We start from the raw sequence: 12073 nt of genomic DNA, 5'->3' as shown, positions 1-12073 counted from the left end.
ATTTAAATCTTCTGCATACCATTGGCTGAGAGTGATGCATGTTAAAACAAAATGCCAGTTTTTGTACTATTCACATGGATAAAAATTTGAGAGGTGGATGATCGGTGAGGAAGCGTAACCTTGGGAACTCACTGCTGCTGGGGGTGAAAATTTGTGTGGTCTCCGTGGAGAGCAGTTGGCAGCACTTCCTCCAGGACTTGGCAGACACCCTCTAGATGCAGGGTCTGACAGGTCGCTGTGTGTACAGGAGGTGGAATGAATTTGAGGGTCTGGCAAAGGAAACAGGCAGACATATTCATACTAGGTAAATCTTGGAAGCATGATGTTAAAAGAAACGTTTCTAAGGGATTCATGTGACAACTTTTATGAAAGGTTTAAAATTACTCTATAAAAACTAGAGATCAGTCTTAGAGTCGGTTACATCCGAGGGGAGAATAGTAGGGGAGAAGTTGAAGGCAAAAGGAATGTCACCCCCTCTGTCTTGGAGGACAAAATGTTAAGAACTATTCTTGGACTGGCCAGATGGCTTGCCAGGTAAAGTGATTGCCTCACAATGACCTGGAGTCAAGGCTCCAGAATTTACATAAAGGTGGAGGAGAGAACAGACTACACAAAGTTGTCCTCTGACCTCCACATGTAGGCTTGGCACAAGTCCACACCCACACATCACATATACTCAATAACAAAACATCTAAAAATGTAAAAGAACTGGGTTTTTTGTGTGTATTGGCCATATAAGTGTTATATTTTCTTCCATTTTATCTATGTGCTTGAAATGCTTTGTGGGTTTAAAGATTTGTTGTACTGTTTATATGTGCACATATGTGCATGTCTGTGTGAAATCATGCATGTACCTATGGTGGCCTCGAGAGGGTGTCTGGTCTGTTGGAGCTGGAGTTACAGGTGTTTGTGAGTACCTGATGAGGGAATGGGGATCTGAACTCTGGTCCTTAAGATAGGGCAGTAAACAGTCTTAACCACTAAGCCATCTCTCCAGCCGCAGTTTTTGAAAAATTAATTCCCCTGAGGGAGATAAAAGCTGATCAATCTTTATTTTAAAGTGGGCAGTAATACAACTAATTGGTTTATCATTCATGCATGGAAGTTTAGTATGTACTGAAATAATGGGTGTTTAGTGGGGGGTGAAGAACAGGGCAGTGGGGAGGACCACAGAACCCAGCTCTGTTATCTCCTGCATGGTGGATTTAGGAAAGTAACCTTACTTTCTCTTGCCTTGGCTTCCCTGAGTGTAAAATGCTGCTGCTGTGTACATCATAGAATTGCTGCAAGAATAAGATCAGTTATATGCATAAAGGATTCGGTGAGCAAGACTCCCTATCAGGAGAGGCTTTGTTTAAAGGAATTGTGTAAGTGGACGCTGGCTTTACTGATGACTGCTCTTCTATGGTATAAAAATCTCTCTCGGATCATCAGAATTAACCAATCAAGTTGAAAATGATTCAGTCTCTAATGACTTCCCAAATATCTACTTCGGATAATTCTGGTAAAGGAAAGTGATCAGATTCTCATTTACTTTTCAGAACTAGCTATAAAATCAACAAGAAAAACAAAATCCATGCATAACTTTGTTAAGACAGACATGATTCTATCAAAAAACAAAAATTGTATCTATCTTCAACTTCTGGTAAATGTGCTGTTATTCTGTCATAATGCTGTCCTTTTTTGTATTAAATAATGAGTGTTAGCTTTCCAAGATAGATGGAGATTTAAATTGAGATCCATTTAATGTGTCACAAAAGTAAGAAGCCATAAACATTCAGGAGCTTTTGTAGTCAGTTCTACTGCTGTGAAGAGACACCATGACCAAAACAACCTATAAAATAAAGTATTTAATGGGAGACTTGCTTACCGTTTCAGAGGTGAGTGTGTGACCATCATAGCAAGTAGCATAGTGACAGGCAGGCAGGCAGGGCCCAGGAGTACAATAGCATGTAGTGTAGTGGCAGACAGGCGGACAGGAAGACAGATAGGCAGGGTCCTGGATTACAAAGGCAAACGGTGCAGGCTTTGTCTAGAGTCTTGTGAACCTGGGCTCTGGAGCTCCGCTGCTGACTAACCACATGTCTCTGGATGCTGCCATCCACTGTGCCTGTTTTCTTACTCTATGAGCTGAAGCAGCCAGGTCTTCTCTTGCAGGACCGTGATGATCAAATACATGGTGCTCCCCACCTCAGGTACAGAATCACCAGCCGAGTTACACATTGCTCAGGGCAAGCTGGTGGTTGACTGGGTTGGGTAAGAAAAGATAAGATAATAAGCTGAAAACTTTAACAGCTGTCTCTGCCAGAGCCTCTTCATTTCACCTACAATAAAAGGTATTGGGGGGAGGCCCCAAACAAGCCCCACCCTCCAAAATGGCCTCCCAGTGCTGCAATTACAGCGAACCATCATGCCCAGCTGTGTGGCTAATTTCTCGTCAGATCATGTTAGACCATTGCTTTTATCTTTAAGATGTGTCTGTGGAAGAGCTCTTGCCAAGAGGAGAATAGTCCTCAGCCCCTTCTCTTGCCCAAAGTTAGGTACCTTATTCTCATGAGGCTCCTCTGGCCACTCACCAAGCGTGGTGAGATTGGTGAGACTTTCCTGCTGTTTGTCACTATTGGCGTGCCATTTCACCATCTGGGAGAGCCTCATGTTTTCTGGAAATATGGAAGTGTAACTTGTGCTCTGGATGAACACTGTTTTTAAAGCAGCAGCTCCATGTGGTCTTCCCCACACATGCAGGTGTCCACGTGAAGCATCTTTGATGCTGTCTCTCTAGACTACTTCACTCTCACTGTCACACTGTAGCCAGAAATCCCCAGGCACCATCAATTACCCCTTACCTGTAGTGGCTGGATAAAAGGAACTTCTGTTCAGAGATAATGAAGAAAATTATCTCTGGCCAAAAGCACTTTCCTAAGGCATGCATATGGGAATGAAAACAATTGTGTCAATACCTATTCTGGATATTCTAGTGTTTTCCACTAGCCATAGTGAAGCTTGCTTTCCTAATCAACTAATCCCTGACTTTGGTTCCCAAAACTTGACCCAAGTTTTTCCATCTAGCCCACAGTGTCTCTTCCTGATATATTACCAACATGGTTCTTCTAGAGAATGCTAATACAGAAGTATGGATAGAAAAAAACCCAAAATCTCCATGTGCAAAACATCCCTGAATAGGACTATGCCTGTGGGTTCACACTCCCTTAAATCAGTAGTAGCATTGTGTATCTCGTTCCCATAGATTTCTGAGAGTTGTAAAACTTTTCTGTTGTCTCCATTGTCTTGATTTTTCTTCTTCCAATCCTCTCCATGGTTTCCCATGATGCATCCTACAGGATGTGTTTTACATAGTTATATGTACATGTATTAGTGTGTATGTGTGCCTAGTAAGTTTGTGACTGGGTAACTAAACAAAATCATGAGATTATCTTTCTTGCCTTGACCTGATGTACTAACCATCAAGAGTAAAAATACATAATCATCTAAAACTCACTGAAGTGATCACAGAGCCCTTCCTTCCTGAGGCATCTAAGAGAATGAATTGTGTGGGGCATTTGTGATGGGGCACATTCATGATCACTTTGAATGCAAAAAATTCTGTGCTCCTATGGAAATCTATTTGGTTATTTGGTCTTTTGAGGTCCAGCTTCTTCAGTTCTTCATATATTTTGAAGATCAGTCCTCTGTCAGATGTGAAGTTGGTGAAGATCTTTTCCCATTCTGTAGGTTGCTGCTTTCTCTTGTTGACTGTGTCATTTGCTTTACAGAAGCTTCTCAGTTTCAGGAGGTCCCATTGTTGCTCTCAGTGTCTGTGCTACTGGTGTTATATTTAGGAAGTGGTTTCCTGTGCCAACACATTCAAGGCTACCTCCCACTTTCTCTTCTGTGAGGTTCAGTGTGGTTGGTTTTATGTTGAGGTCTTTGATCCATTTGGATTTGAATTTTGTGCATGGTGATAGATATTGATCCATTTGCAATTTTCTATATGTCGACATTCAGTTATGCCAGCACCATTTGTTGAAGATGCTTTCTTTTTTCCATTTATTAATTTTAGATTCTTTGTCAAAAATCAGGTGTTGATAGGTGTGTGGATTGATATCAGGGTCTTTGATTAGATTCCGTTGGTCTATCTGTCTGTTTTTATGCTAATGCCGAGCTGTTTTCAATACTGTAGCTCTATAAGTTTGAAGCCAGGGATGGATGGTGATGCCTCCAGAAGTCCCTTTATTGCATAGGATTATTTTGACTATCCTAGGTTTTTTGTTTTTCCATATGAAGTTGAGTATTGTCCTTTTGAGGTCTGTGAAAAATTTTGCTGGGTATCGCATTGAATCTGTAAATTGGTTTTGGTTAGATTGCCATTTTTACTACGTTAGCCCTACCTATCCAAGAGCATAGGAGATCTTCCCATTTTCTGATATCTTCTTCAATTTCTTTCTTCAAAGACTTAAAGTTCTTGTCATACAGATCTTTCACTTGATTGGTTAGAGTTACCCCAAAGATATTTTATGTTATTTGTAGCTATTGTAAAGAGTAATGTTTTTCTGATTTCTCTCTCAGTCCATTTATCATCTGTATATAGGAGGGACAAGGCACACTTTTGTCTTAGAAAGGATTTATTCTATTTTCAAGTGTGTGTGCGTGCATGTGTGTGTGTGTGTGTGTGTGTGTGTGTGTGCGTGTGTATGCTGTTCTGTCTGTGTATATATGCACATGACAACAGGTGCCAGAGGGCCAGAAGAGGCTTCCCTCTGGAGACAGAGTTACAAGCTGTTTCAAGCAGCCTGGTGTAGACCCTAGAAACTGAACTTCGTCCTCCGCAAGAGCAGTCATACCATGTTGTTAATTACTGAGCCACCTCTCAACCTGATTTCTTGTTTATTTTGAAGCCTCTCAATAGCCCAGGATAGCCTCAAACTTGTGCTCCTCCTCCTTAGTACAAGTATGCATCATTTACCCAACTCAGACAAAGAGAGTTTTGAGGGAATAGACTTCCAGATACAAATTCCCTCTCTGGTTTCTATGCACCTTCTCTATGCAGACTTTAAACAAATTTATTTGCCCGGGGGGTAGATGAAGTCAAGGCATGGCGATCTTCCCTCCTCCTTTCTATTGGTCGGTCATGGTGTTTCCTCCTAGGGAGAAGATTAAAGGAATTTGTAGCTCTGGAGTAGAGAACCTTCCCAGACAGACAGAGAGCCAATCTGAAACTCACGTTGATGATGAATCTTTTAATCAAATTGCCTTAATCCACTATTCCACATGTCATTTAGAGATGTGTTTCTCATAAAACTTTATTCAGCCCAGAATAGTCTTGGTATGAGCACTGTGACCCGATAGAAAGAAAAATTACCAATCTGTGGAGGTTTACTATCACCAGAATCTTCCTTAAATTTCAATTTACTTATACACCTTGGTTGCAGATAATTATGATGGATTAATCAGGTTTTTTTCAAGCACTAATAACGTATCTGAAATTACAGTTCTGTGGGTGAGCCAAGCATGGTATCCCATTCTTATAGTTCCAGCACCAAAGAGGTAGATGTGGGAGTGTTGCAAGGTCAAAACCAGCTTAGGCTATCTAGGTCAGTTCTAGACTCTGAAAAGTATTTCAACAAATTCAAAACAGACTTGTGCAGACACAGTGTTGTAGGGTTTAAAGCACATGCATTCTCCTTTATTCACAAAGTGGAGAAGAGCAAAATAAGTTGGCTGTGGTTTTCCTAAGTTTCATTCAGTGTGCTAGTTAGACAAAGGCATGTTTGATTTGTCATTTGTTGATATTTGTATTTCCCACACAGTACCCTTCTGTGCCCTTGAGAATTAGTGACCTGGGCATAGAGACACATATCTGTAGCCCCAACATTTAGGAGGCAGAGTTCAAATGCAGCTTATACTACAAAAGTTCAAGACCAGCCTGGGTTACATAGTGCCTTTGTGATTTTTTTTTGCCTTTGTTTGTCTGTTGCTGTTGACCATGCCCAGAGCCTTGTGCTTGCTAAGGAAGTGCCCTCCCACTAAACTAAATCCACACCCCTGTGAGACCCCATCTCAAAAATGAAAATAAAAAACTAAGTAAATAACAAACAAATAAACAGTGGTTGGGTATCATTTCTTAACCGAGTTCTTTTGACTTTCTCTCAAATTTCTGACATCTATCATGTAAGTTGTACATACAGGTAGTGACAACTTAGCATCTGCAGCATACCACAATTCCCAAGATCTTGACAGTGAAAATAATATATCTTAGAGACTCAGTTAAAATAAAAAGACTTCCATGATCAACTTGTCCAGATTGTCCCTGGAACTGACTACATTCTGGGCACCATGCAATAATTCTCTCTTTCGTAAGTTGCAGAACTGAATAGTTTCCAAAGTGCCAGTGGCTTCAGGGAAGTATTTGGTAAGTAGTCAAGTCAGAGAGGCCTTATATAGGGAGTAGGTCTGAAGTGGTAAGATCTGGCAGAGAGGAAGACACTTGTCCACAGAGGGATGAGCATGAGTGTCATTTAGAAAATTCTCAGAAGGAACAGGCCCATGTGGAGAGGGCAGGTGGCTGGTGGTCTGGCATTGTTGATGTCTGTTTCTCCATAAAGTGTCTTTCGTAGTGCTGCCAAGAACAGTAGTGAGGGCTGGTGAGATGGATTCAGTTGTAAAGGTACTTGCCACCAAACCTGGCAAACTGAGTCTAATCCTTGAGACCCACATGGTAGAGAGATCTGACTCCCACAAACTGTGACCACAATATGCATGCACACACACACACACACACACATCATATCACATCACAAATAAACGTAACTTAAAATTAATAAAAATATTAGTGAGCAGGGTACGGTGGTACATACCTATAATCTAAGCACTTGGGGGAGTCTGGGGTAGAATTCAATTGGAGGCTGTAGGTATAGACATTAGTTTTTGTTCTAAGGATGTAAGTTCAACTAGCTGTGTTTTACTTGCAAAAACTGTAACAGTTCTCATTCCTGCATTTGTTTATCTCCTTACCATAGGTCCTAATGTGTTTAGCTCGAAGAGTCTTGCCCTTCAAGCCCAGAAGAAGATCCTGAGCAAAATAGCCAGCAAAACTGTTGCCAACATGCTGGTCGATGACACCAGCAGTGAGATCTTTGATGAGTTGTACAAAGTCACCGAAGAACACACCCATAACAAGAAGGAGGCCCACAAGATCATGAAAGATTTGATCAAGGTGGCAATCAAAATCGGCATCCTCTACCGGAACAAACAGTTCAGTCAAGAGGAGGTCATGATTGTGGAGAAACTCCGGAAGAAGCTGAACCAGACTGCCATGACCATGGTCAGTTTCTATGAAGTAGAATACACCTTTGATACAAACGTGCTCTCCAAGCTGCTGCATGAGTGCAAAGACCTGGTCCATGAGCTGGTGCAGCGCCATTTGACACCCAGAAGCCATGGACGCATAAACCATGTCTTCAACCACTTCGCTGATGTGGAGTTCCTTTCCACTCTCTATGGTCCACATGGAAACTGCAGACCAAATCTCAAGAGGATTTGTGAAGGGATCAATAAATTGCTAGATGAGAAGATCCTCTGAATGGACTCTCTTCTCCTGATCCAAGTTAGAACATCTGACCTTGTCCAGTGAGAATCAAGTAGCAAGCTTCATTCAAGATGCTCTTGTTCTGGCCTCTTCATCCTTCTGATGCTGATTTTAACCCAGACCTAGTGTGTTGACTCCCTGAGCACAGGCATGAGATCTCACATCTAAAAGAACTGTGTTTGCAAGCCCAGAGAGTAGTCAACTGTCCTAAGCAAGAGCCTGCTTTGCTCACCACCATGAGCTTGCTTCATCTTAAAGTGGAAGGCGTCCTGGACTAGGACGCAGAAGACATGGGCATTGGTATCAGTCCTGCCACCATGGACGCTATCTTCTGTGTTCTAGAGATGTAACGCTTCCTGACTACCTCACAGGGCTGTTGTCAGGACCAAACGGGACAACTCACATTCATGGTTTTGTGAAACAGACACCAGTGATTGCATATAATAGATAGATGGGGCAGAACTATTCGTAGCTGATGTGTTTGTTGTCAGTTGTCATGGCATATTTAGTAATCACAGTACCAGAGAGGCTGGGGTATAAGAATTATTATTGTTTTGATAGTCTGAACCACAGAGTAGGGCTGAGACAAACCTGGCCTATATAGGAAACTCTGAGGAAATGGAAAAAAGAGGGAAAAGGAAAAGAAAGAGTTCCTTGCCTCGTTTGGCAGAAATGGGAGTCAAGGTGACGCTGTTCCCTTTCCTCTGCACATGGACTGAGCACACTTGTCCAGGGCCACAGCCGTGACTCTCGGTTTAGGAAGAGCCATGCTTTTGTTATTTCCCGGTTCTCCGGTTTCTCAGAATCTCCAGTCTCATCTCCAGCTACATCTCTTCAGCAGCCACTCCGCTTCTCACTTCTTCACGTGTCTCCTCCTTCCATTTCATCTTACCGGAGAATTTTTCTGTTCTGATGAGTAGTTTTCTGTTTTGTGGGGTGTGGGGTTCTGCACTAAAATTTTATTTATAATTGACCTATAATATTTCTAAGTGTCTGTTGTGATGTAGAGCTTCAGTAGATGTATATATTGTATTATCAAATCAGTGTAATTAGCATATCTATCATAAATATTTATTTTTTCTGGCAAGATTATTCAGAATCCCTGCCTCTAGCTATTTAGTAACATGTAGCACATTATTATTAGCTATAGCGACCCTATTATGAAACGGAACAATAGGATTGTTCTATGTAAATGTAACTATCAGCTTCTTCCCATTCTCACTCTGTAGTAACCGGTGTTCTACTTTTTATTTCTTAGATATCAACTTTTGGAGTATTCCGTGTTTGTGAACTACACAGTGTTTGTTCAATATCTGTCTCATATCACTTAACATAAAGTTTTGTAATTTCATCCATATTGCTGCAAATGTCAGAATTTTTTCTTACAATAAAAAAACACTCTGTTCTGTTCAAATGCCACTTTTTCTTCTGCTACTCATCTGTTGATGGCGCTTTGAGTCTTAGCTATTGCAAACATTGCTGTGACAACCGAGGGATTCCCACACCTGCTTTCAACATGACTATTGTGTTCCCTTTCACCCAGTAATGTGGTTTCTGGCTTAGGTGGTAGCTGTACCCCTCACTCCATAGGGAACAACCACTCTGCTTTCTGCACTGGCTGTTCTGCTTGGCGTCTACAGCAATTTCCCCTTTCCTCCACATACCTATCAACACATGTCACTCTTTGTCTTTTTGATTTTATCGTATCCTCAGAGAAGTAAAATCTCACTGTGATTTTGATGTGTATTTTCCTAATAATTAACATTTTTAATTATTTTTAGAACTATTTTGGCTATCAGCATGCCTCTTTTTGAAAATTTCTATTCTTGGCTTTTTCCCTTTTAAAACTCGGATTGCGTTTTAGTTTGCTATTGAGCTCTTTGATGACGTTAGTAGTAATACATTATCAGAGTAAATAACTAGAGCTTTGTCTGCCATGGCTGGCAGACCCAAAGAAGTGCAGATGCCCAGACCGAGATCTCAGTCAATTCCAGATGTGGGGCACTGAGAAACAGGATTTATTTTCCACTGTTAAACTTTGATTTTGCTCTGAATTGATTGTGGCTGTGCCCTGATTATTACCTCTTGGAATAAAACTATGTAAGTTGTTTGTGATTTTAAAGTAGCCCAAACTTTGGAGTTTCAGTGAAACTTTGGGTACTTTTTTGTTTGTTTTTGTTCTTCAAGACAGTAGCCCTAGCTTTCCTGGAACTCATTCAGTAGACCAGGCTGGCCTCGAACTCGCAGAGATCCACCTGCCTCTGTCTCCTGAGTGCTGGGATTAAAGGTGTGCACCACCACCCCTCAGTGAAACTTTGGGTTCTTTAAAGAAACTGAATTTTTAAAAACTGTGGGACTTTAAAAGTTATACCATGCTTTATATTGTGACATTGATATTAATATGAGATCTTAGGGACAAACAAAAAAGGAAGGTTATGGATTAATAGTAACGTTTTAGTATATCATTGTTTAGCATGACAAGGGATCTGTTGTCTTGGTTGAGTATTTGTCAACTTGACATAAGCTAGAGTTTTCTGGGAAGAGGAATATCTAGTGAGAAAATGTATACATCAAGTTGTAGGCAAATCTCTAGGGAGTTTCCTTGATCAGTGACTGAAGTGGAAGGGTCCAAATCACTGAAAATGGTGTCATTCCTGGGTGGGTTATCCAAGGTTGTATAAGGAATCAGGATGAGCAAGTCATGGAGAACAAGCCTGTAAGCAGCACTCCTCTGGGGTCTCTGCATTAGACCCTGCCTCCAGGTTCCTACTCTGAGTTTGTACACTTAATTACCTTCATGAAGGACTTTAGTCTATAAGGAGAAATAACCCCTTTCCTTCCCAAGTTGCTTTTGGTCAGATGTTTTATCACACGAGTAGAAAGCAAACCAAGATGATAGACTATAGAGTCCTTTGAGTGTATCCTGAGTATAATTTGAAATATGTAATGGTGATGCCTCCAGCCATTCTGTATTTTCATATAACATTTAAGGTCTTTTCTGTAAAGAACTGCATTTAAATTTCTATAGGAATTGCATTAAACCTGTAAGTTGCTTTATGTAGGATGGCTGTTTTTTTACAGTATCAGTCAGGCCAATCCACGAGCATGGGATCTCTTTCCATCTCCTGCTATAATTTTTAATAGTGTTTTTTATTGTACAAGTCATTCACTTCCTTAGTTAAATCTATTTCATGATTTTAAGGCTGTTGAAGACTTAATTGTTTCCCTGATTTCTTCCTTGGTGTGCTTGTCATTTGTGCATAGAAAGGCTGTGTAACTTTTTAGAGTTATTTTTTTAATATTGTGACTTTGCTGAATGTGTTTATCAGGTGTGGAGTATTTCTCATGGACTCTTCAGGGTCTTCTATGTACAGAATGAAATCATCTGCAAATAAGGATACTTTGATTTCTTTGTATCCTCCTTGTTGCCTTCATCTGCCTTATTGAACTAGGTATGACTTCCAGCACCATGTTGACTAGAAGAGGGAGAAATTAGATATACTTGATTTGTTCCTAATTTTAAAGGAAATGTTTTGAGTTTCTCCTTGGCCCTCTCCTTCTTTCTTCCTTTGTAATTTTTCAGTAATACTGGGGATTAAACAAAATTAAGAAAAACCCATTAGCTTTGATTTAATTTGAATTTCAGCTTACTGCAAGTTAGTTATAAAGCTCTAAAACTTCACAGACTTCCAGGTATCACCGGGTAACAGCTGCAAAAATTGAGATCTGAGGTAAGAGCCATTTAAAAAGTATGTTAAGAGAGGCTCCAAGGATTTGAAGACCTGAACACTTAGAGAGGTACTTTGCACAACTACCACTGGAGTCTTTGGCTTCCCACAGGAGACTGTGAGACTATGAGCAAATCTGTGAACAGAGGCTTCGATGCCAACTGCCTGGTGCTAGAGACACTTAGAGTCTATGATAGAGCTGACCCACAAATATTAGAACAAGTATAAACTAGATTCAGCTACTGTTGCCAAAGTAAAGAAGTGTTGCTATAGTGATACTGGAGCAAACAACACAAGCCGAATATCTTCCTCCCTCCTCCAGCCCTGCAAACTCCCTAACTGTAGAAACCAGCAGGAAACCTGACAATGCAGGCACATGGCTTTGGAGTTCTAACCCCAATGGCATACAACAGAATATTGAAAAATGGCATTGGAACTCAAAACTAATGAATGACATAGATACCTATGTATGCAAAGTCACTTAATGCAATTAATAAATTACATATTATATGGATGGTTAACTAATATAAATAAACTTAAAAGTTGAGCTCCCTATGCTGTGTTCTGAGCTACTCAATAGCCAAATAATATCAGAAAATTTCTTCCTTTTGGTCTTGGTCTTTTACTTACATATTAATAGATTGGGTTATACATTTTGTCTATGATGGTGATACTTTTGTAAAACCTTCTAACATAATTTTTGCTCCTTAGAAGCAAATAAGAATTTGAATGAAAGTAGATACATTTTGGCTTTTGAAAG

The 12073-nt window shown here is 40.5% G+C and overlaps 1 protein-coding gene across 1 annotated transcript in view; it reads left to right on the top strand.

The window, feature by feature from the left end:
* The window catches only part of Tnfaip8l3 (TNF alpha induced protein 8 like 3), a 38854-nt gene extending 26988 nt beyond the window's left edge, over nucleotides 1-11866 (top strand). The window contains exon 2 of the mRNA XM_021226829.2: nucleotides 7017-11866. Within this exon, the coding sequence (XP_021082488.1) occupies nucleotides 7017-7579 (563 nt within the window). The 3' untranslated portion in view covers nucleotides 7580-11866. The remainder of the gene's footprint in view (nucleotides 1-7016) is intronic.
* Nucleotides 11867-12073: the final 207 nt, after the last annotated feature.

This window comes from Mesocricetus auratus, unplaced genomic scaffold, assembly GCF_017639785.1.
Source record: "Mesocricetus auratus isolate SY011 unplaced genomic scaffold, BCM_Maur_2.0 Super-Scaffold_100022, whole genome shotgun sequence".
NCBI lineage: Eukaryota > Metazoa > Chordata > Mammalia > Rodentia > Cricetidae > Mesocricetus > Mesocricetus auratus.
Note: the sequence above shows the minus strand (reverse complement) of the source record. Positions and strands in the feature narration are given on the sequence as shown.